Genomic DNA, 26,668 nt, shown 5'->3' on the forward strand with positions numbered 1-26,668 from the left:
TTCGACTTGTGTGTGGAAAAGCTCCCAAACCCTGCATCAGATCAAATTATTCGAAAACCAAGGAATTGGAAATTTTATATTGGTTTCTGATCTCCAGAAGACATTTCCACAAAGTTTTAAAAAAAACTTTAAAGAAAACACAGTGCAAGAAGGTTAATTCTGAGTGTGATAAAATACCCCTTCCTATATTTTTCTCAGGATGCATTTCAACAATTCTTAATCTTTTTCTGCCTCTCTACGGATATTTCCACCTCTATTCCTATTCCTTTTTCCGTTACCCCTCCCCCTTCCTAACTGCCATCTCTCTCTCTCCCTCCCTCCCTCCCTCGATCCTAGCAGTAAAAACGGTGCTGAGTTGAATGCCAGATTCTTGAAGAATTGAGCGAAACCCCGGATGACTCCGGGATGGTGAACGACAGGTGGAAAAGTACGGATGGGGGTCAACAAGACAGCCCAGAGCAAAATACCCAGGTATTTTTTTTTCTTTCATAAGTCACAAGAAAGTAAGAAGTCACTGGTGAAGCGTTTTGAAAACGGAATCATTTCTTTTGTTTTTACTTGATGGGAACATGAAAAGAACGGGAGTAATTTCTCACCAAGCTTGGTTGTAATCCACACATAAGAAACCCCATCACACGGTGTGGATGAAAGTGGGCAAAATGTTATGTTTTGGAGGCAGCTTCTCTGCCTTTTTGCAGTAAAAACATGACTATCTCATATCGGATTCCTGTTGCAGCTTTTCAAGGAACATTGATGGGGTTCAACATCTCTTATTGCTGCCTCGGTTGCATTGTACTGTCCGCATTCCTTTTCGATGTGTATCATATCGGCTTGATGTAGCAGAGATGACATTCCAAAATGTAGCGATACAGCTCGTGCTTGGGCGGTCTGCTGACGAGCGCTACGGTTTGTGGAGGTCTGCAGGACTTATTTATTAAATATCGGAAGGAATTCCCAGGTGAAATGAGAATTTATTGCACCAGAACCACAGGACATATGACATAAACCATGCCAAGGTTGAAAAGATTGGCAAGAAATAAACAATAGTTGAGAGACGAGAAGGAAACTAAACGCCAAGGATGTAATGATTATGTTTAATAGCCGTCTATGTTTAATGAACTCGCCAACATCCTGTACGCGGTCGAATCTCACAACATGGGAAGAGATCCTTCGGCCCACGGCACTCGCGTCTGGACTTTGTTGATCCACTCGGTCCCATTGCCCATGCACATTCCCCAAAATTCTTGAAATGTTTCCTTTTGTATGTGTGTTATTTACATGTTTAAGTAGATATTTCTACAATTTATTTTGCAGCTTCATTCTTAACATAGCTACTGTCATTCTTTGTAATTTAAAGATAATTGTGATACGATTTTACATTGTTCACTCTTATTAACCAGTAAACGCCATTCAATATTAATATGAAGCATCTATTCGCGTTCATTCAGTACTCACCAGTGTATATTCAAACAACTTTACACTCTTGAAAACTAATTTTCACAGTCCAATTAATTTCCAAATTCTTCAGTTTTCTCATTGTTTCAGTGTTCCAAAATATCCACAATTATGATATTCTGTATTATTTTATGCCATTCCCTGCTATTTATCACTATTTAACACTCCTTTTTAGGTTTCCACGTTACATGATGCTAGACTGGCCAAGTTCTTTTCCTACTACTGCACATTATTCAATAATATCTGTGCTATTTTGTTCTATTCACAAGAATACCAACAATTGGACCCTGAGACCATTCCACCAGTTAATAGGATCATTGTTGATCTATCCCCCAACAGCCTCTTACCCAACAAGGTTCTTTAAATTGTATGTATACAGTGAATAAAAATCTGCCTTCTGAATCACCCATCCATGAATGAATGAATGTTTATTGTCCTATGCCAATTGTGCAGATTTAATGAAAGTCCATCTTGCTGCAGCTTCTCAAGTGGATAAAACACACAAGCAACAATTCACATATAAATAAGATGCCATGAAGAGAAAAAATACAAAAGAGAAAATAAAATAAATAATGAATATTCTCAGATAAATAAATAATAAATGACAACCTTTCTCCCACTTTTAAGGTGACGTCTCTCTATTCTAAACTTCACTTACAAGGGGAAATAGTTTCCATCTTATCCATCAAATCTTTACTTAGAATTAGATTGATCTTTCAGCTCCCAAACTTGAGGCAATATAAAACTTGCTTAAGTAACTCATCCCTCTTATTTTGACTGTACATTCCTGACAATATATACCTTCTTTTTTTATTGTTTCTTCTATGCTTTATACTTGTGTTTGATTGATACAACAATAAAATGGATGTGATTGTTCCTTGTTTGCTAATTGTTAACAAGATAATTCAACTGCCAAAAATATTCACCTCGTCTGCAGGTTTTAAACCTTTGTTCTTGCTACTTACAAAATCAATCAATAGCATTTTCCATTTTTAAATTCAGACAGGATTTCCAGAATAGAATGCATGGATGTAAAGCTCCACCAGCCAAATCCTCAAGCACAAAGCAGAACTTTTGAATCAGGTCATACAGTGGCAAAAACATGAAGAATTGATAGCAATACACACCATGTAGCAGCAAAGAAAAAAAATGCCCTGCATAGATTATTCTCACTTTTTAAAAGGATCTGGATAATCAGCATCAAGCAGATGCTGCAGCTCAGATAGGCTTGTTTTGAAGCTTCCAGGATTTAAAGATTAATCTCCAGGTCACCATAGCAAACAAACAAAATCAATAAAAGAACAGTAAAATAGTATGTTTTTTAAGTCTTTGAAAACTTTTTTACAATATATATAGAAAGATAGGAAAGGAAAGAAAAAAATGATCAGGCAGGGTAATCGGCTCCAGGGAGGTGAGGCAATAAGACCTCCCAGAATATCCAGTGAGAATTTGATTTTGTGAGCTTTCACACTTTTTGATATCACTTTATTGAAAACAGCCACCTTATTGAAAAGGTTGACCTAGAAATTGTTCCGAGCCTTTGAATTGGACTAAATTGTGTTGTAAGCATATTTGTGAAGATCACATGAAGAAAAAGTCGATGAAGTTTCTTCTTGAGCATGGAGTTTCAGTGACAAGCAACACTGGGCATCAAACTGTGTCAGGAATCAACAACAATCATCTGGAATGATCCTGAGGCAGGGAAGCTGACAGTGAACATGACTCTGAGTTCTGTTGGGAAAGTAGTCAAAGTAAACACATGATTGTATTTGCGATCACATGAGGTTACAGTAGTCAGTGGAGAGAAAGAATGAAGTATGAGGCAAAAATAATCTGCTGGAGAAATTCAGCGGGTCGAGCAGTTTCAGTGGAAGAAAAATGGTTGACCTTTCAGGTCACAACTCTTCATTTTGGATAGAATATGATCAAAGAGTCAGAAACCAGTAGAAACTACAGAGGGGGAGCAGTGAGAGAAGGACTCACAGATCTCCCATCGAAGAGAGGAGGAAAACTTAAAAACTGGCATGCTTGAAGCAACTTTGCAGTAGTATAGTGAACATGAGACACACAAGTGACTACAACCTGGAATCGGGATTGTGGTGATATGTAATTACACCACTAGGTCACCAGGGGTCATCCCGGTGACCTTGTCTATAAAGCAGTCCAGAGCTACAGTCTAGCCTTCCAGGTTCGTCTTGCAGAGAGACAAGACCTCTTAGTGCACATATTAGTTTATTAAAGCTGTCTTATACTCGCACTGCTGGTGTGGTTATTGTCAGTACAGGGATTAAATAAACAATCTGCTGGAGGAACTCAACAGTTGAGCAGCATCAGTGGGAGAAAAAAGATTGTCAATGTTTCAGGTCACAACTGTTCATTAAGATCTTCCATCCCAAAATGTGTGTGTCTCTAATTAAGTTTGAGGGCTGACCTTTTAAATAGCATATTTTCAGGGTAAATGGCATTAGTAAAACCTTTTGGAACATTTTAAATGCAAATATTATTTGTTATGTATCCACCTTTTTTTTTATTGTTGCCTGGCTCTTGGTGTATGTAGACATGGACCACTTCATATATTGAAAAAAAGAACTGAATATTGTGTTCAGCAAACATCTCTTCTTCAGCATTTTTGATGGAAAAGTGTTGCGCACATTTTTGCCTCCCCTGTTTCATCACAGGATTGGAATAGTGTTTCCTCTCTTGCAGACTTATTCTTTCAGATATTTCTATCAGATATCTGTCAACATGCTGTCACCTGAGTCGAGGAGTTGTGGATTCAAATCTCAATTCATTCTCTATTATGATTGGTTGACATTTCCATTCTTAAGTACTAAGAGACGCAACACAACCAGAGGTGCAGTTTTTCAAGTAAGACCTAACCAAGATTACATCCAGGCTCTCATTAAGGATCTTTTGATCAACTTTTCAAACAAGTCCAGAGTAATTCTACCTTAATCGCTCAACAAGCATCATTACAGCAAGCTATCCGTTCATTCTCATATAACTCTTTGTGGGTGGCATGGTTAGTGCAATGGTGTTATAGTGCCAGTAATCAGAACCGGAGTTCGAATCCAGCACTGTCTGTAAGGAGTTTGTTTGTTCTCCCTGTGTAAGAACCAAAGGCTCGTTGTTTACCATTGTTGGTATGGCTGCAGCCTTCGGTGGCATCCCTGGGTCCAGAAGCTGCGCAATTTCTGATTGTTCCAATGCACACGTACTATTCACTGGGGGTTGGTGCATGCATGAGGATTTCAGGCGGTTGCTAGTTAGTTATCCCACATTGACCGTAATGGCGGAATTGATGGTGGGTTAGTGAGGCTCCAATATTTTCTGTTGAACATTTTATAATTGTTATGTTGTATAGGAGATAAATTGTGGCAGGTTTTTTTTAGTGTAGGTCACATATAAACACTTCAAAACAGATCTTATTTAAAATGCCAGAGCTCTGCTCAAGCCAGACAGTCCAGGCTACAGGTGCCTTTGCAAAAACTTTGAAGAATGCCTATAAGGACTTCACAAGTAGGTCTGGAGCTGCCGTCTGCCTGAGTGCAGTCGGCTGTTTTAAGAGGGTCATGAGGTTTTCTCTGAGTGAGAGAGAGAGAGAATTCAGTTTTACAGTTCAGCAGCAGCACCTGGGACTGGAACAGGATGAGCTGGCAATTTGTGGAAAAACCTGATTTTGAAGACAGATCGTGGGTTCTTAGTTCAGCCTGGTCAAAGCCCTTGTGGTCCATAGAAGAGGACTGGTTGCATAATGTATCACTTGAAATAAGGGAAACAAAAAGGAACTCTGTGGTGACCTGAAAGAAAAAGGTTATCATCTGGAAAACCCTGATGGGACAAGTTTCTTCGGCAATACACTGATGTGGTTGATCGGAATAAGCAGTTGTGGGTGTCCAACGAGCAACAAATCTCTCTCTGAAAACTGACAAGAACTTCTTGAGTGGTAACCATTTACATTTCAAGCACCAAAGCCTGATGAAAGTTCATAAATGTTAAATTCTGTGCACAGTATAAGAATTGCCTGCAACCAGCAAACTTGGAGGAGTGAGAAGTGAGAATAATCTGTGAATTACAGAACTTTTCTGAACTTATATACACATTACATACATGTGAGCTTAGAATTAGAAGGGGGTTGTTAGGTTAATAGTAATAAGATAAATTTTGATTCTGTTTTCATGGTTAAAGACAATTAATAGTAACTTTTGTTTAAGTTACAATTTGTCTTGGTGAATTTCTATTGCTTCTGGGTTTTGGGGTCCTCTGGGCTCATAACACTGTTATCAAGGGAATTGAACATTACGATACTGAAGAGACTGGTTGTTAGATGTTAGACATTTAGTGTTGCACTACCAAGTTTAAGAACGTCACCATGGATGTTACAAACTCTTTTGTGTTAATTAATAAACCGCTTCAAAACTCATTCGGACTTTGTCGTAAATTCCTCGAACATGTCAGAAAGCCCATTTAGCCTCCAAGTGACTTTTTTAATGTATAGTAGTTGCTACATTTAGTCAACAGAAAATAGATGCTTGGATTGAATGGACATAGTTGGAACATTTGGACTGTTTCCCCTCTCTGTTTGGAGCATACTGAAAATATGGTGGCCATGTTGGAAATCTCGAGGGCAGGCCACTGACAGCAATCCACCTCCATCTGTCTGAGTATCAGCCACAGAGGGGTCTAGAGCTTCTAATCCCAGAGCTGATCGTCCTATGAACATGTTGGCAGAGTCATTTGTCGAGAATCACAGCGATATAATTGACTCTGCCATTGTGGAAACTCACTCGTTGACAGCAGCGCATCACAGGCATCAGAAATGGTAGGATTACTTTTGTGGATTCCTTTTGTGTATTTATTTAGTTTGAACACTGTTTGGAGGTGATGTCACTTGTCCATTGGGGACTGTTGATTTTGTGCTAGTGTTGTGCATGCTTGGTGCTCGGGCTCAGTGGACGGTTGGATGGGGATATGTAAAATGGCCATCACCGCCACTGCTACTGCTGTCAACATTGTCGCTGAGGCGTGATTAAAACCATTGCAGAAGACATCGACTGAATTTAAAGTCAGCAACTTGGAAATGGCTGAAGGTGTGTCACAAAATGGCGGTGAAGAAGATGTGATATTCCAACTGGAGAAAGAGTCAAGTATTAAGGCAACATCTGACAATGCAGGATGAAATACAACCAGGTGACAGTGTGTCAAATGTTGGAAGCAGGAGAAGCAAACAAAGTTCTTCTGGATCAAATTCTCAAGTTTCTGCATGTTTAAAGGCTCAGGCTAAAGTTGCTGCTCTTGTTACACAACAAAATTGCTTAAGGATAAATATGCCTTAGAAGAACAAGAGGAAGAGCAGGAGGAGCAGCTAAAGAGGCAGCTAAGGAGGAAAAAAGAGCAGCTGGAGCTGGATGCAAGTATTGCTACTAATATGGCCAAGGCAAGGAGACTCAAAGGGATCTGGTGTTCAAAGTAAATTATCTGAAGTACGCACTCATATATTGAGAAAGGACAACAGAAAAAGAAAACATTTAATGCGAAAGCAGATCGTTTTGTACCACAGTTACAAGACATGCATGCACATGGAGAAATCCTCCCAAAGCACAGTGTTACCAATCCACCAAACACCAATAATAACAACCGCAGATAGAGCTGTTGCTCAAATCCAATCTCTCCCAACTGCTCTCTTGACACTTCAGTCAAGCATCAGAAATCCAAGTGAACAAGCACATGTGACATCTCCATCTATTACCTGCTACAAGTATTGGTGAACAGAGTAACATATTCACAGACATGGAAAGGCCAAATGAAATCTGCATTATTAATCCAGCTATATTGTCTCTCTTCCATGCCCAAGAAGGAAATTCAAGTTTTTGATGGTGACCCACTTCAGAATTAAGTGTTCATTAAATCCTTTGAACACAGTATTGAAAATTAAGAACAAAAACCCAAGAGATTGTCTCTATTATCTGGAACAGTACACAAAGGAACAACCAAGGGAACTTGTAAGGAGTTGCCTACATATGGCCTCGGAGAATTTTGGCGGTGAGCATAAAATTGCTATAGCTTATATCGGAGAAGGCTCTTAGATGGTGATTAAAGGCCTTATAAGCATACACCATCTTTCTAAAAGGATGTTGAAATGCCATGGAAGATATCAACTACATGCATGAGCTTGATATGTTAGTCATTATTAGGAAGTTGCCCTATCGGCTAAGGGATATATAGAGAACTGTGGCCTGAGATTTCTGGGAACAACACAATCAACAAGTCCCTTTAAGGAAATGGTGGATTTCCTTGAAAAGTAAGTGAGGACTGCAACAGAGCCAGTATTTGGAGATATTAAAGACTCTCCAAAGTGAGCAGAAATGTGGGGAGGTCCAAGTCACAGCATCATCCAAGAATAAAAGGAAGTACCTTTGCCACCACTGTGACAGTTGCAGATAAGGAAAATGACGGTAGAACTAAGGAAAAGGGGAGTTTGCCTGCTGTGAAGAGCTCTTTGTTCTGTGGAGGTGGATATGCTTTGGAGATGTGTCCACAGTTGGAAAAGAAGACACATAAGGAGAAAAATCACTTTCATAAAAGAAAATGGAGTTTTGTCTGTGTAAAGGACACATCAGTAAAATCTGCAGGAAGTGACTCAGCTGCAACCTATGTGGTTTAATGCATCCTAGATGCTGCACGTCCACCAAGGAAAGAAGGAAATGGAAAGGAGCAAACAGAAAGAAAGGAAGCAGCTGAAAACAGTGCTGTAGCCTTTGTTCTGGCAAGTTGTCTGCATACTTGTGCATTTCTTGACCCAGGTGGCAATGCATCATTTTGCACAATGGGGCTAATAAATAAGCTTAATCTTCAGGGAAGAAGGTCGAGTATTCGATTGAAAACTATGGGTCAAGGGAAGGTAATTGAAACCAGCATTGTTTCTGGCTTATAAGTCGCTGGACTGGACAGCAGCTATTTTTGTGATCTTCCAGGCACATACACTCAGAAGACTATGTCTGCAACACAAAGGATATATCCCACATCAAAAAGATATCAATTGGTGGTCTCATCCGAGGAATGTTCATCTACCTGATATTAGCTCTGAGAAAGGGTTGCTGATTGGCTCAGATGTACCAAGGCTCTGGAACCACTAGATGTAATATGGAGTGTGGGAGACTGACCTTGCGCTGTCAAAACCATGGTTGGTTGGTCTATTAATGGACTATTAGGAGGAAAAGATGATAATGCTCAGGAGTGGTCAGTGACAGGAAAGTTGATGAGCTGTGGGAACAGCAGTTCAGAAATGACTTTCCTGAGCACCTCAGTGACAACCAAAGACCTTCAAGAGAAGACAAAAAGTTCTTGGATTTAGTCTCAAAATCTGTTAAGCTAATCGACGGCCATCCTTTAAAGGAAAGTCCTATGAAGGTGTTGGTTAATCCCTTGGATGCAAAGTCTGATCTGGAAATTCCAACAACTGAAGTATTATGTATAGGTTAAGGGGGGCAGAGGGGTTGATTGGTCCAAAATTTTACTCAGGGCCCACACTGTGCCCAGGGACCGGGGGTGTGGGTGAAGTGGGGACTGGGGGGATAGGATGAAACGGGGACTGGAGAGGGAGAAACAGGGACCAGGGAGGAATAGGGACCAGGGAGGGGGTAGCAGGGATGAGGGAGGGGGGGAATAGAGACCTGGGAGATGGGGAGCAGAGCAGGGAGGACCAGGGAGGGGGGTGGAATGGGGAGAGGGGGAGTGATGCACAGGGCTCCAGTGCCCCAGCATTGAGCCAATGTGGCCAGGGCCAAGTAAGGGCATTTCCACCCCTAACCCTAACCCCTCTCTCGGGGAACCACTATCCTGTTGTCCTTCCTGAGCCCTTCACTCACCAGACAGTGCCTCCCCCAAAAAAATTAAAGCCTTACCTGATTTCCGCATGTTGGTTAGAGCACTCTGTAAACACATAGCCATGCTTCAGCTGAACTTGTCCAACAATGGCAACAATGACTGCATCCCCTGTGGTCTGCACCTTAGCTGGCTGCCAAGATCGCCTAATGGTAGTGTCAACCCTGGGCACAACCAGAAGAGTCAATCATTGGGGGGGGGGGGGGTGGGGGAGATGTCAGATATATCCGGCGATAGTCTGGAGTGAGTTAAGAATGACGGAGGATTTCACTGACAACCCCCCCCCCCCCCCCCACCACCCGTGCTGGAAAACATCAGATATTTTCTCTGTCTAATCTTTTTTCCCTTCTTGCTTTGCCCGAATTTTCCCCACTGTTTTGTATGAATTTGGGAGGGCAGTTGCCCTCCACTCCCCCACCCACCGCCCTGTATGCCTATGGAATCTTGAAGCTGGATCTGTCCTTCCTCATCCTATTCATGAAATGGTGGATGTGGCTTCCTTAATCCCTGATGCTCAATCTATTCTCAATGATCCAATAGCCGGTTTGCATCTACTATTCCTGAAGAAGGAAGCTTGTTGAAGTTTTAAAATACAGCCAGAAAGACGTGGATGCTGCAATGCGAGCTGTAAAACAAGTGCTCGCTGTCCAGGAAGGTATAACTTTGGAATGGAAACAGAATTATGAGGAAAGCCTTGCACAGAGTGCAGAGATGAGAAAAAATTGTTGATGAATATGCTAAAATCAGTTTTTAGATGATGGAGACCTATGACAAAAAGAATGAAGAGGCCAAGGATGAGCTAGAGAAAGCAACAAAAGAAAAACTGCAAGTCTTAAAGGAGATTAATTCAATTGAGACATTGTTTTTAGAGTCGTTCAAACGATTTGAGAAAAAAAAAGTACAGGATTCAGGATCTTCATAAACAGGAAGACTTAAAGGTTGACAGATGCTTCAAACCCACAAACTTTGGAATGGTGACAACCATGGTCAGAAAATGAACAAACGTAAGAATTACCCAGATCCAATTCACATATGGTGCAGATGCATTGAGGCTATACCTTATTAATTCTCCTGTTGTAAGAGCAGAAAATTTATGGTTTAAAGAGGATAGTGAGAGATATTCTCAAGAATATCTTCCTACCTTGCTACAATGCATACAGATTCCTTATTCAGAATATTCAGAGATTGCAGAAGGTATTCAATTTATTTTCAATGGAAGTACAGTGACATCATCATAGATAAATGGATGTTTTCATTTATACAATCCCACATCCAATTTTTCAAAGCAGAAATGGAAGCATACAGACTGTGGTGTCCAGACTAGTCAGATCTGTGAACATGTTCACGAACTAGTATGTGCGAATGAATCGTAGAAGGTTAAAGGGTGAAAATTGTACTGAGAATTGTGAAAGAGCTTTGGAACTTTATTTGCTGTTTTATTCAGCATGTGCTGACTGATGGCACCCTTTACACCATTTATCACTGAACTCAAGTACAGAACATGGCATTTGGTTGATCCTTCCTCTGGAGTAAATAAGGATACACAAAGCATTCACTACCTCATGCTCCCACAAGTAAGGACATCAGTTATTGAAAAATGTATTGAGGCAGCAGTCGCCCAAATGCAGTCAGTTATTGAGTGATCTGAGACAGAAAGACCATTCCTGTTAAGTATCTTTTGAAATAAGTTGTGGCTATTTCACCAGGATTCAGAAGCACTGAAATAAATCGGATCTGTTGAAAAATATATTCTGGAGGAATTAAATGTTCATCAGCTGACATTATCCACAGACAAAGACAAGTATGGTATTTGGCTTAGGACAGAACCAGATCACATGGTGTTGGGAAAGTGCCTGAAGGGAGCATTTAAGTCTGTTACTGCAGCTATCAAGGGATTTCAGAGTTTCCAGTTGGAGGAGTTCCAAAAGACAGGCACCATTGTTGTGGAGGGACATGAACTTCATGAGGAAGATCTGCGTCTTATGTATACATTTGATGCAAGTACAAGCAAAGGTGCTCAGTATGAAGTCCAAGCTTTGGTTCTTTTAGATGTCACACCTGACCGATCAATGTTGGATGAAGGAGTTGCAAGAGAGGTGATAAATGATATCCAAAGGCTTAGAAAAAAGACCCTTCTTGTGCCCTCAGATGAGATCATAATTTATTTTTAGTTCCCAACCAATACAAGCACATTTGGATTATTAAGAACCACATTGATTTTATCTTAAGAATAGTAAAAGCCTCCCTGAAGCCCTATTCTATAACAAATTCTCCTGAAGTGATCATACAAGAAAGAACACAATTGAAGGGCTTGAATCTTGGTTTGACTCTTGTGAAAGGCACCTCAGATGTTGGTGCTTCACCTTTGGGCCCAATCTCTGCATCTGTCAATATCAAGATTTCTGTGGATGGAAAAATGACGGTGTTATATTACCAGAAAATCCATAGGGATTGTACGTCATGTCTGAATCAAGACCAAAGCCGGCTTTCTCAACAGAACCATCCACAAAGTCTACCTTCTACAGGACTTAGAGGAACTTTGACAAGCCAAAACTGACTTTATTTTGTTGTTTTTTGGACCTTGCCCCTTGCCCACTATACAGACTACAGACTTTATTGGCCCAGAGTAGTGAAAAATATCATTCTTTTCAAGGCTATGTGCTGGTAATCTCTGGCCTTATGAAGAAGGAAGAAGGAAGAACTATATATTGGAATTTACTGTATTTGATAGTTATTTATAATTGTGTAATTATTATTTGAGACATAATAACTGGGTGTAAGAGCCAAAGACTCATTGTTTACCATTGTTGGTTTGGCTGCGGGCGTCAAAGGCATCCCAGGGTCAGGAGGCTGTGTGAATTCTGTTTGTTCCGGTGTGCAGGTATTATTCACTGGGGATTTGGGCATGCGTGGGGGATTTTGGGAAGTTGGCAGTTAGTTAGACCATGTTGACTGAGATGGCAGAATAGACAGTGGGTGAGTGAGGCTCAGATATTTTCCGTTGACCATTATCGAGGGAATTGAACGTTACTTTACCGAAGAGACTGGTCGTTAGACATTTACCATCGCCAAGTTTAAGAATTTTACCAAGGACATTATGAGTCCTTTTGCGTTAATTAATAAACCATTTTAAAACTCACTTGGACTTTGTTGTGAATTCCTCAAACGCATCAAAGCAAAGAGCCCACTTAGCCTCCAAGCCGCTTTTTTATGGATAGTAGTCGTTACGCCCTGTGTCAGCGTGGGTTTTCTCTGGGGACTCTGGTTTCCTCCCACCCTTCAAAACATATTGGAGGTTGTAGGTCAATTGGGTGTAATTGGGTGGCACAGACTCATGAATCAAAAGGGCCTGTTACCATGCTGTTTGTCTACATTTAAATTCTGCTGTGCCTAAATTGTTGTCTAGATTTACAACAGTGACTCCATTTTAAAAGTACACAATTGGCTGCAAAGTACCCTGGAACATTCCAAAGTTATGAAATGAAGCATACAAGTTCAAGATCTTCACTGTCTATGTGTAATGTGCAGTAGTTTTAGGAAAGAAACACTATTTTGTTTCTGAGGAACAGATATTTGCAACAAGGCACAGGGACTTTGTTTAATCTGCTGGGGTCCTGTCTCATTAAATTCAACTGCAAAGCAAGATCAAAACAAAATAAAATCAACAAATGAATCCTCTGTGCTTTCTGACTCATTAAGCATTGAGAAAATTTAAAATTCTTGAAGTGCTTGTAAGTGCCATCAATCAAGTGGTGACATTTATATTAAAAATGGATCATTTCATTCAATCCATCTTAGCTTCTAAGAACAGGGTCTGATTTTTGAATTTCAGATTCTAATTTCAACATCATCATTCAAAGCTGAATTCCTTGGCATTTCATCTCATTCCTATCTTACACAACTCCTGTCTTCTGCACATTTATCCCCTTTCACTTCCTGTCACTCCTGCCATGCCCTTTCCTCAAGCCATTTTTACTCATTATCAAAGCTGTTTTTCTCCGGTTAATTCAATGGTTTTCTGGGCCAAATGTACAGTTTCAAGTCCCACTCAACAGATTTTTGGCACTTAATTTTAATTTACATTTCCACTTCAGTGCTAAGGTAGTACTGCATTGCTGGAAATAGCTTTCAGATGGGATGTCAGTTCAATGACTGGTCTGCCTTTTCCAGTAGTTTTTGCAAGGCAACAGGTCCAATTTCACTTGAAACAATTCCTGTTGTACGTAAAACTGCTTATCACAGTTGCCATATTCAGGAACTTGCTGTGTGCAAAATACATGCCATATTATAGATGAGAAATGAATTCACAGTCACACAAGTAGTCAATGCTGGAGCAGCATCCACAAGTTCCAAAGAACACAAAGGCTTCAGGATTTAGAAAACACATTGTACTTCCATCGGGCCTAATAATACTTCAGAATATGATAAGTTAACAGAGCACAAGTTTCAGGGACAACATTTACATTCCCTCAAATACAGAATGTAGAGGATATTCTGATTGAGGAGTTTGAGATGATGAGTTCTGAGGTAGATTGGCTAGATGCATAGCCAAAGATAGGTAAGTTCAGAACTACAGCTTTTAAACGTAAAATTAGAGCTGGAGCATTCAGGGGAACATCAGAAAGCATTTCATGCAAAGAGTATTGGAAATGTAGAACTCTCTCCATATGAATCTGCTCGATTGAAAATTACTATAAATAAAAATTTTACTAGGTGCACACATCATGAGTTATGGATCTGAAGCAGATTAATGGAATTGAAACACGGATCAGCCATGTCATAAATAAATGATGGAATATATTTGAGGGACTGAATGATCTTTTCCTAGCCCGATGATGCTGATTTCTGTAAAACTCCCAGTATCATAAGAATTCTAATTTATCAACTTTCTTTGTTGCAGAAGCTGGGCTGTGGCTACGTGCTATGTATGGTTCTGCTTTTCCTGGTGGTGTTACTGGCTGTAGCTGTAACAGGAACCCTCCTCTTCCTCAACCACTATCACCAGGCTATGGATACACCACCTCTCATCAGCACCAACCAGGACAAAAAACAAGCTCTGGTTACCATTGACCAGGCTGACAATTCAAGGATTAACATCTTTGTCGACCCCAACTGTCCAGATTACAAGAGTGACTTGAACCGTTTGGAAGGCCTGCAGTCATCTGTTCTCAATGCTGTGTCTAACCATGGGGAGGAGATAGGGGGAAGTGAGGGGCAGGACATGGCAATGCTGGTTACAGTGACAGACCAGGTATCCAGGGTCTCAAACCAACTAAGGCAGTGCAGTGAGGCCCTGAGAGAGGGCCAAGACAGCTTGAGACAGGAACTAAATTTGCTCCAGTCAGAGCAAGGCAGGTTAATTGAGGTAAGGCAATCAAATCCTCACCATTCATGGACAAGAGAACTCAGAAACTCAGTTCACAGTTCACATTAAAGCCTGTGAGGTCAAGCAGTTAAGTTCTTAACACACTGACATTGTTACCCACTTTCTATGTTCGACAGGTGTTCTCTGCAACATCTCAGTACAACATAGTTCTTTAATAATTTATATTTAACTGTAAAGAGACAAAAAATCTAGGGTTGTGCTCCCTTAGGCAGCAACATTTAATGGTGATTTTATATCAATAAGGCTTTGATAGTATAAATGATAAACTTTTGTTTTCACTGCCAGGATAGTTGAAGGCAACATAGATTTAATGAACTTGATAAAAGAACCAGAGAGTTCTTATGACCTGGAAATGTTTCTCTGAAAGGATGGTGAAACTAGACTTAACGAAGGAAATTGAACAGCTCCTTGAAGGGGGAAAATGGTTCATAGTGGAGAGAGTGATACTGGTTTGAAACTTGAAGAACTACTTTCTATCTCATATAATTTCTCCAATAATTAATATTATTTTCAACTGTGATTTCTGTACTCACATAATATATTTTCACAGATGACAAGAGCCAAATTCAAAACAGAATCTGTTCAATATGGGCAATAAAAGCAGCTTCATGAGTTAAAAGGATTACATTTGAATCTTGGCTTTAGTGCCAGAGCCTAATTTTAGGGTCTGTTCAATTTTTTTCCTGCAGAAGACAACTGTGACTCAGTGGATTGATCCTCATCTTTGATTTAGAAGGCACACTGCTGAGACTTGAGCACAAATTCAGCCTGTCATTCCCACTGCAATACTAAAAGATTACTGCTTCTTTTGGTGATCCATCTTTCCGATCAGATGGTAAACAAAGGCCGCATCTACCCTCAGGTAGATGTTAAAGTTACCAACACTTTTTGGAGAACTAAAGCATGTTACTCTCGGATCCTGAACAATATTTAAAAACATTATCTTCTGTATATTCCTGCAAATAGTTTGCCTTTTGTTTATTTCACATTTTCTTTGAAATATAAATGGAAATGGGTTTTCAAACCTTCTAACTTTTTTATTTCACTCACAGATGATAGTGGCCCTATTCTTCTTTCTTCTTTGGCTTGGCTTCGCGGACGAAGATTTATGGAGGGGGTAAAAAGTCCACGTCAGCTGCAGGCTCGTTTGTGGCTGACCAGTCCGATGCGGGACAGGCAGACACGATTGCAGCGGTTGCAAGGGAAAATTGGTTGGTTGGGGTTGGGTGTTGGGTTTTTCCTCCTTTGCCTTTTGTCAGTGAGGTAGGCTCTGCGGTCTTCTTCAAAGGAGGCTGCTGCCCGCCAAACTGTGAGGCGCCAAGATGCACGGTTTGAGGCGTTATCAGCCCACTGGCGGTGGTCAATGTGGCAGGCACCAAGAGATTTCTTTAGGCAGTCCTTGTACCTTTTCTTTGGTGCACCTCTGTCACGGTGGCCAGTGGAGAGCTCGCCATATAATACGATCTTGGGAAGGCGATGGTCCTCCATTCTGGAGACGTGACCCATCCAGCGCAGCTGGATCTTCAGCAGCGTGGACTCGATGCTGTCGACCTCTGCCATCTCGAGTACCTCGACGTTAGGGGTGTGAGCGCTCCAATGGATGTTGAGGATGGAGCGGAGACAACGCTGGTGGAAGCGTTCTAGGAGCCGTAGGTGGTGCCGGTAGAGGACCCATGATTCGGAGCCGAACAGGAGTGTGGGTATGACAACGGCTCTGTATACGCTTATCTTTGTGAGGTTTTTCAGTTGGTTGTTTTTCCAGACTCTTTTGTGTAGTCTTCCAAAGGCGCTATTTGCCTTGGCGAGTCTGTTGTCTATCTCATTGTCGATCCTTGCATCTGATGAAATGGTGCAGCCGAGATAGGTAAACTGGTTGACCGTTTTGAGTTTTGTGTGCCCGATGGAGATGTGGGGGGGCTGGTAGTCATGGTGGGGAGCTGGCTGATGGAGGACCTCAGTTTTCTTCAGGCTGACTTCCAGGCCAAACATTTTGGCAGTTTCCGCAAAGCAGGACGTCAAGCGCTGAAGAGCTGGCTCTGAATGGGCAACTAAAGCGGCATCATCTGCAAAGAGTAGTTCACGGACAAGTTTCTCTTGTGTCTTGGTGTGAGCTTGCAGGCGCCTCAGATTGAAGAGACTGCCATCCGTGCGGTACCGGATGTAAACAGCGTCTTCATTGTTGGGGTCTTTCATGGCTTGGTTCAGCATCATGCTGAAGAAGATTGAAAAGAGGGTTGGTGCGAGAACACAGCCTTGCTTCACGCCATTGTTAATGGAGAAGGGTTCAGAGAGCTCATTGCTGTATCTGACAAAGGACTCTACATCACCTTTGTTGACCTCACCAAAGCCTTCGACACCGTGAGCAGGAAAGGGCTTTGGCAAATACTAGAGCGCATCGGATGTCCCCCAAAGTTCCTCAACATGGCCCTATTATAAGGCCTGTAATAAGAACTAATTGTGTAATCCATATGACACGATACTTCTTCAAAGCTGTATTTATCTATCCAAGATTTAATGATGAATGAATGGTGCTAAATTTTCATATTCGCATGGTGTGACTTAGAGGGACACTTGAAAGTAATGATATTCCCACTTGACTGCTACACTTTATCTTCTGAGCAGTGGAGTTCATAGGTATGGAAGATTTTGAAAGAAAAAATCCTGGCACCTTTCTGTTTTGTATCTTGTCAATGGGACACACTTCATACACAATGATAGGGAAGAGAGTGAAAGTTTAAGGACTGTTCAAGGGAGCTGCATTGTCCAGAATGGTACTGAGCTTCATGTAGCTCCAATCACCCAGACAAATAGACACATTGTTACATCACATTCTTGACTTCAATCCTCAGATAGTAGAAAAGTTTCATTCATAAATGACAAAAATTAGGATCATCAGCACCCCACCTGCTCCTGTAACCATTGTGACATCCAAATGGTAAGTGTTCCTATTGGACTTCTCAATAGTAGTCAGGATGTTGAAGATGATCTTATTCATCTTTTGAGGAGGTACAATGGAAATTAATATAAAAGGTAAAGGTTTAATTATTGTCATGTCATATTACATTTAGAATGTAACATGCATAAAATTCTTTGACTTTTGTCATCTGTAAGGAAGACAGAAAGTCGCCACTTTGTCCAGTGCCCCTCACAGAAACCCACAGCACCTGGTGTTCCCAGACAATCTCCAGTCAAGTACTGATCAGGCCTTTGCCTGCTTAGCTTCCAAGATCGGACAATTTCATGCATATTCAGGCCATTAGGGCACAATTGGCTCATGAAAGTCCTCTGCAGAACTATTGCAATGATTTTCTTTGGGGCTTCAGATAGTTTTAAACACTTTTTGATTTAAAGTAATTTTTACCACATCCAGTGCAGCAAAAGCTATTAATTCTATTTTTAAAATTTTAAACTGTTGAAGGTGGAAAAGAATAATGAAAGGTCTGCTGGGTTCCAATAGTAGTCTTAGATAATAGGGCATGTTGGGCAGTCTAGGTATGGAGAGTGAGGAGTGCTGTTGGATGTAGGATATTATTTGACTCCTCTTGGAAAAGGCCCATAAGCTTTGACAATACTTAAATCCTATTGTACAATTTCTCTTCCCCATAGCTGCTCTCAGAGAGTCAGGTTAACTTGGTTAAAGTCGTAGGTTCGATGAGTGATGCATTGGATTCTCTGCAGAGAGATCAAGGCTCCTTCAAATCCCATGTGAAAGCAAATCTGGTGAAAGGACCAACTAGACATCGACCTAGGCACTGCCCAAATGGTAAGTATGATTAACACACCCTTACCTTTGCTTGTCCTAACACTTTGCTCATCCTACCTTGTCTGCCAATCATTCTGCTCCACTTTCAATCAACTCTTCATTCCCATGTTTCTCCAATTCTGAAAGAGAGCAAGCAATAAAGAAATCAGTTCTTGTATTTACATTAAACCTTTAATAATCTCAGGAAATCCTAAAGCAGGGGTGGCCAAACTTTTAATTTTTAATTTAGATATACAACATAGTTACATGGCATTTTGACCCATGAGTATGTACCAGGGGTGTAGGTTAATTAGGCGGCAAGGACTCATGGGCCGAAATGGCCTGTTACCGTACTGTAGTCTTCATTAAAAATTAAAAGGTTGGCCACCCCTGTCCTAAAGCATTTTACTTCTAAATAATTGTTGTATGTAAAAAATATGTGACATCCAAATGGTGATGGCACAATACCTCATATTCTGTCTGGGCACCCACCCTCCATCCAGATGGCATTAATATCGATGTCCAGTTTTCATTAGCCCAACCCCCCACCCCCCCAACTCCATCTTCCATCTCTGTCTTTTCCTATATCTATGTCTCCTTTAGCCAGTGGTGGATTAACTACCTTTAGTAAGGACCCAGGTTCAGCGTCATGGGGCGGGGGGGGGGGGGGCATTCATGAGTCATGCCCACTGATCCCCCCTCTCACCCAGTGGCATATCTACAGGAAATAGCACCTCTGGCAAGCACTGAAATTGCGACACTGTCCAAACATCTGACACCCATCTTTTAGATAACTTTACCAACTCAAAAATACAAGTCAAGCTCTCAATGCTGCAGGAATCTCCCAATGCACCAGTTCCCTCCCCAGCCCATCCACCGAACCCCTCTCTTCCCACCTACCCTCACCTTGTCCCAAGCAGTATCTGCAAATGCCTCTGGGTGGAAAATGCCAATGATTCACCATTCTCTGAGTGGAGAAATTCTTCACATCTTTCCACCCAGATGCTGAATGGTGCAATGCTGCAGACACCACGACTCCATCGCCTTGAGGGCTCGGCAGTGCCCTTGACCCCACACCCCTCTTTGCTGCTTCCAATCCATGCCCAGCTCCTTTGCTTCCTCCCTCCTTGGAGGCACAAACACACTTTAAGGCTGGGCTGCCATTTTGCGGGGCATTGTTATCAGAGGCGTTGTGATGGAGCACGGGGCTGCTTCTTCTCACCTGCCCGCTGCTCTGCCCAGGCCACGTGTGGTATAGCCTAACAGTGGATGCACGTCACCGGCTGCCTGACGATCGACCGGACAGTGAGCCAATGGAAAGCTGGCTCGACACCGGACCAACCAATGGGAAGCGTGGAAGGGAGGGGGCTGCAGTCATCTGGAGGGCTCCTGTAGACGAAGCAAGTCCAAGTTAAAATAGCAATTGTGCCCCAGTTTTATCTTAGAACTAACTGTGATTTGCAAATTAAATTTCTTGTCACTTGAAACTAAACAGTAACAGAACCCTTGATACGAAGCTGGATCCATCGTCGAAGTCAGCCGACGTTAATGACCATATCACCATTCATGACCATATTACCATTTCCTTAAACAAAATGAAGCAACTATAGCCCACCTGCAGCACTAGCATTAATAGTGGATTTTATTTTATATTTATTTCAAAGAAGCACGATACATGAAGGCCAAATCAGATCAAACAATTTTATTAACATTAGTTTTTCAGTACTCCCACGTTCCACCCCCGTGCAACTGCACTTGAATAGAAATAAAATTTCCTGAAGTGTATAGGTTATTTATACTCACCTATGTTACGATTACAATTGTTGGAATTAACACTATAATGACAATTGTGTTCAAAGTTACGGATAGAAGGCAGGCAATGACAGTTATTTGCATTTCCCTGGCGCAGAACAGTTCCAGCTGCTTAGGGGATTATAAGTAACGAAGACAGCCATTGATCCTGCATTGGGCTGCCACCCTGAGCAAGCCCGTTGATTTTTGATTTCAGTGACTAGATGAAAGCCAATCGACAGGGGCATTGAAACCTACAAGTTACAATTTTAAAATACTTTTAATATTGTGACTTAGTTCCCTTTGGCATCATTAAACTGGCCTCTTTACCTTCAGGAACCCTAGGCTTCAGGCTACTCAGCCTCATGGTTAATCCATCACTGCCTCTAGCTCTGTCTCTCTTTCTCTCTCCTTTCCTCCAGCTCTGCATTCACAGAGCCACACACCTTCCCTGATCATTCCTCACCTTTCCTCTCTTGTCCATCTGACCATGTCCAATTGTTGCCTTTTGCCTGTTGCCCTGTGCTCTTCCTACCCCAGCCTTTTTATTCAGGTCTCTGCCTGTTTTTTACTTGAACCTTGATGAAAGGCTCAGGCCCGAAACATTAGTTATTTATCTTTACCTCCTATGGACACTGCGAGACCTGCTGAGTTCCTTCAGCAATTTTGTTTATAGTACAATCATCTCTGCAGACTTTCATGTGACATTACAACATTCCACATGATCATGTCATAATTAATGCTGCTATCTCACAGCTTCAAGAATCTTTGTTTGATCCAGGCTTTTAAAAAAATCAAATATCAGTTAATAAGAATGTGTGAGAGAGAATAAGTTTTATAGGCAAAGAGAACTAAGCAAAGGGAGAATGGGACCAATGGGATTGCAGCCCTGGAGCCAGCATGAACTTGAAGAACTAAATAGCCTCTTTCTATGTGTGCAAGGTAAAAAACAGTTGAGTCTGAGAAAAATAAAAGTTCAGAATTGGATTAGGAATATCTTCTCAGTTCTTTGATGGTCACTGCCTTTTAAATTGCATAGAGCACCCACATTTACAGTAAAGACATGATCTATTCATGCATTACAACGTGGGTGTTTGATTTGTGAAGAACAGGCATATTTCCATTAAAAGGTGATAAATGCAGAAATATATTTTAAGTACAAAGTGTCTTAGAATCTGTATATAAAGCCAAAGTCTGGTGCCATCTTACCATCTGTCTTCAATTTAACAAAGCAATTGAAAATCTTTCATTCCTCTCAAAGTTTGAGATAAGAGGAATGGGGTGGTAAGTGAAGAAAATAACCTCTATGTCAATAAGTAGTGGCTTGAGGGCTATTTAGAAAGTTAAACACACAATTCTGGACTGAGACTCCCAGAACAATATTGGGACATTGGGGGAATGCTGTAGTTTCTGGGTGCTATCGTCCACCGATATCAAAACTTTGCCTGCTGTGCGTGTTGGATCAAAAACATCCTGCTCCATTTGTTTCTAAAAAGTGCAGGGAAATATATATGCTTGGAGATAGTACATAAAATTTATTTCTCAAGGAACAAAATTGAAAAGCAAATAAGTTATATAGAACCTTTGTGAGGCAATGCTTTGAGTACTATGAATAGTTTAGGTATCCGTGTTATAAAAGTAATAACTAGGCACTGGAGAAACATTTTTAAAAATTCTGAAATGATATCAGAACTGAAAAATGCACTTCTCAAAAGAGACAGCTGCGTCTCTTTTCTGTAGATAAAAGACTGCAGGCAATTTAAAAGATTATGAACGGGTTTAACAGTATAGATGAGAATGTTTCAGCTTCAAGCAGTACCTGACCAGGGTCCATAAGATACAAAATAATCCTATGGAGAATTCACAAGGAACTTCTTTTTCCAGAGAGTCTGGTAAATGTGGAAGTTGGTAACACAAGAATTGGCTGAGACAAGTACCGCACATGATATGAAGGGAATCTTTTTAAAAAAATCACGAGATAAATAGATGATATTGGTGGGATTAATTGCAGAGGGGTGGGACAAAGAATGAAAGAAGTATAAATGCTTCCACTATCAGTTTCTATGCTGTTCATATTTTGTGAACTACATTACTAAGATTATCTTGTAATTACCAGCTCTTTGAACTGCAAAATACCTGCCATGTTTCCTACATTATAACAGTAATCTGGATATCCTGAGGTCGTGAAATATGCTTCACAAGTGAACTTCCAGCTCTTCAATTTTATAAATTTTAATAATTTTTATTAGAATGTTAAGACCCAATGCAGTATTGAGCTACATAGGTACCTCAGCGTATAAAGCCCAAGAATTCTTGAAAGTGACAGCACAGGTGAAGAAAGCACAAGGGATCTTTGTCTTCATCAGCTGGGGCATAGTATTTAAGAGTAGGAAGGTGATAATACAAGATTGTAAAGGATTGATCAGGCTTCAGAGAGAATAGCTTGTACAGTTCTGGTCACCACATTATAGGAAGGACATGAGGTTGTGAAGGTGATTCACCAGGGTTTTGCCTGAGACAGATATATCCAGAGATTAGATTGGCTGGGTTTGTTTTCCTTGGAGTAAAGAAGACTGAGGGGGGGTCCTGATACAAAATTACACGGTGAATATGGTAGAGAGGAAGAAACCTTCCCTCATTTTTGATGCATCTAAAAATGGAGGGCATGGGTTTATCATAAGGATAAACAATGTAGGAAAAACAATCTGAGGAAAAATTGGTACTTGTTGCCTGCATGAGTAGTAGAGACAGGTACTCTCACAACATTTACTCAGAATATAGACAAATACTTGAGTACCCAAGGGTAGATAGCTTCAAACCAAGTGTTGGTAAATGGGTTTGGTATAAATCAGCATTTGATAGTGGACACTGTGGGTTAAAGGGTCTGTTTCTGTACTATATGACTTTGTTCAGTGATGAAAATTATAGATGAGCTAAACCTTCTCTCTTACCTTTGGAAATCCCTTGCAGATCCTCGTCCAAAGGACTGCTATGATATCTTCTTGAATGGCCAGAAGGAGGATGGAATCTATTCTGTTTTCCCTACCCATTACCCTTCAGGATTTCAAGTCTCATGTGACATGACCATGGCTGGAGGAGGCTGGACAGTAAGTAGTCAATTTCCAACTGAAAAATACTGGAAATGTTTTCTTTTTTGAAAGGTTCCATCATGTCTGCCAAATCCCAATTCATGTCTCCCAATCCATTTCATCATATTTCCAAACCATTTCATCTCCTCGTCCATTCCACCTACTGTGGTATATCACATTTTAAACTATTGATCTCAATTCATTCTACCTCCCCATTTTTCAATCATACTGATAATCCATTCCATTTTAACTCATAATCTAGTCCATCCTATTCTCCAGTCCATTCAATTAAATTTTGCCAATCTATTTCATTCTGCCTTCCAAATATCGTTTCATTCTTTCACTCTTTCTTCTCCATATTTTGTTTTGTTCTCCATTTCCATTCCCTCTTGTTTTTATTGTCTCAATCTCAGAATAATTAAATGCTAACACCAAATGTGAATAATCAGCTTTGAATTTTCTAAGCTTTGAATTAATTATTTTCCAAATTATTTCAAGCTTTATGGTTCTCAGCAGTCCAAATCTGACTGATGATTCTACAAGCCCAGACAATTTGGTGCTAATTTTATACTTATGATAGTTATTCTCCCGTTTGTCCTGTTTGGTGTGCCTGGATTTAACTTGGAAAGGATTACTCTTTGTGCTATCACTTGATTAATGGTTGAACTTCAATTCAGTTGCTTAAAATATTATATAAATTCACAACACAGAAAAAGGCCATTTAGTCTATATTGGTATTAATTAATTAGATATTTCTTCTTTCACACATTGTAATTCTTAAATAATACTGCAAATTATTCTCCAATAGTAAAGAGCTAATCCAAGTTCTAAGGTCATCTGACTTGCCTGTGAGACTCCTTTCATGAGAGCAATTGCAGATGAGCCCACAAAACCTCCCATGTTCTTTATTCTGTTACTGCCATACTCATAACCTATATAAATATTGTTTGAGGTGTCATGATCTGGTGTGATATTACCTGTTGTAATTATCAAATGGGATTAAATTGGTGTCAACTGTTGTTTTCAATGGATAAGCTCTTTCAAACTTAACACTAACAAGAGGCATACCTAGAGCAACATTGATCCCATACAGTACTCCCACATTGTCTGCTGCTTTTCTCTTTTTTAACCTTTTATTTTTTTATCAGATGGCAGAATCCTCTCTACTTTGTCATTTGCTTGAACTTCAAAGGAAATCAGGTTTATTGACTGAGGACTGAATGATTGGTTTGACCAATGAGATTTTGAGCAAATTTCTTCAGCACCACACTTCAAACCAGTGGATTGCTTTCCTTTTTCTCCTTTGCAAAATGCAGCTTTCACATACAGATAATGCTACTGGGAAAATCGGCCCTCTTTTGATTTCTTTTTTTTTTAAATTATTTATTTAAAAGATCATTAAGAAAAATACAGTATACAATCCAATAAGAACAATTTTGTGTGTGTGTGTGTATATATATATATATATATATATATATGTGTGTATATATATATATAAGAAAACACAAAAAAACCCCAAAAAAACAAACCCCCCTCCACCCCATCAGCCATCTCTCTTAAGGAGAGCCAAGAATATAAACAAAAAAGAACTAAAAGTATTTAATAAATCAAAGTACATCCAAATGCATATATTCCAAATAAGGTAGCCACTTATTAACAAAAAAAGAATAATTATCATGCAGATTATATGCAATTTTTTCCATAATAATACAAGGTTTCAGTTCATTATGCCAACGTATTATACTAATCACTATATTATCTTTCCATGTACTAGCTACACATTTTCGTGCCACAGACAACACTAATCATACAAATGCAATTTGAAACTTATCCAACTCTAATCCCCTTAAAGGAACCATGTAGCCCATTTAAAAAATAGATGGGTCTAATGATAACTTAATATTATATAATTTTTCCAAAACTAACCTAATTTCTTCCCAAAAGGGTTGTACTTTAACACAGGACCAAACAGCATGTAAAAAAAGTTCCAAGTACATAAACCACATCTAAAACAAGAATCTGAATTACTAAAACCATATTTTTTCAATTTCTCCGGAGTTAAATACAACTGATGTAAAAAATTATAATTAACCATTCCATATCATACATTCATCAATTTTGTTATATTATCATAACACATATCCACCCAGTAATCTTCCAGAAAAATAAAAGTTAAATCATTTTCCCATTTAAGCTTAGACTTCTCCCAGTCCAGTTTATCCATACTATCTTGTAACACTTGATACATAACTGAAATATAACCCTTTTTTTGGTATAGAGGAAATCAAAGATTCAAATTTCATCAATACAGGTAGAATCATCTCTTTACCATAGATATATTTTACCATAGCTCTAAGTTGGTAATAAACAAACAGAGTATTTTCAGAGATATCAAATCATTCCCTCAATTGATTAAAAGAAAGAAGTTGTCCTTCCTCAAAACAAGCCTGTAATATATTTATACCCTTAGAATCCCAACTCTTTAAATGATTATTAAACTTTGAAAAAGGAATAAGCTAATTATTATATAATGGGGTAAAAATTGATAATTTACCTTTTGATCCTAGAACCTTATTTCTTCTAGTCCATACCTTTAACAAATGTTTTAATACCGGCGGCATATTATATTCCCACAACAAATTCATATTCCATCGAAATATAAATTGATGCACCTCAACTTCAGAAATACAAGCCATCTCCACTTTCGCCCAACTTGGAGGTTGGTCCGGTCCAAGTCCATCAGTCTACTAATAAATTTCAACTGATTCGTAATAATTTTGAAAATGAGGTAACTGGAGTCCACCTAACGGATATTTCCATGTAAGTTTATTCAATGCTACCTGTGGTAATTTACCTTTCCATAAAAATTCCCTCCCAACTTTATTTAAATACTGGAAAAAAACCCTTTGAAAGGGAACATGGTATCCATTGAAATAAATATTGGATTCGAGGTAAAATGTTCATCTTAATACAATTTATTCGACCAATTAAAGTCAACAGAAGGTCTTTCCATTTAATTAAATCTGCTTTAATCTTTGTTTATTAAGAAACATAATTTAACTTATATAATGATTGATCCTCAGCATTTACAGTTATTCCTAAATATTTAATTTCCAGACCATTTCAATTTTATAATATTTTTATACTCTGAATATCACCCTCTCCAACTGGCAAAATTTCACTCTTATCCCAATTAACTTTATATCCAGATAATTTTCCAAATTGTAATAAACATTCCTGCAAATGTGACAATGACTGTTTTGGTTCTGTCAAGTATATCAAAACATCATCTGCAAATAGATTAATCTTATATTCCTCATC

At 39.8% G+C, this 26,668-nt stretch overlaps 1 protein-coding gene and 1 pseudogene across 2 annotated transcripts in view; both read left to right on the plus strand.

Moving 5' to 3' along the window:
* The first annotated feature begins 331 nt into the window (after positions 1–331).
* The window catches only part of LOC138754416 (fibrinogen C domain-containing protein 1-like), a 51,777-nt gene continuing 25,440 nt past the window's right edge, over positions 332–26,668 (plus strand). Inside the window, exons 1-4 of one of the 2 annotated variants that reach the window (XM_069918660.1) lie at positions 332–471; positions 14,240–14,704; positions 18,332–18,488; positions 23,229–23,365. In XM_069918660.1, coding sequence (XP_069774761.1) covers positions 406–471; positions 14,240–14,704; positions 18,332–18,488; positions 23,229–23,365 — 825 coding nt within the window. In that variant the 5' untranslated portion in view covers positions 332–405. The remainder of the gene's footprint in view (positions 472–14,239; positions 14,705–18,331; positions 18,489–23,228; positions 23,366–26,668) is intronic. The other variant, XM_069918669.1, reaches the window with a different exon arrangement.
* LOC138753930 (isoleucine--tRNA ligase, cytoplasmic pseudogene) lies at positions 10,286–11,787 on the plus strand (annotated as a pseudogene).

The sequence above is a fragment of the Narcine bancroftii genome, chromosome 1, assembly GCF_036971445.1.
Source record: "Narcine bancroftii isolate sNarBan1 chromosome 1, sNarBan1.hap1, whole genome shotgun sequence".
Taxonomy (NCBI): Eukaryota; Metazoa; Chordata; class Chondrichthyes; order Torpediniformes; family Narcinidae; genus Narcine; species Narcine bancroftii.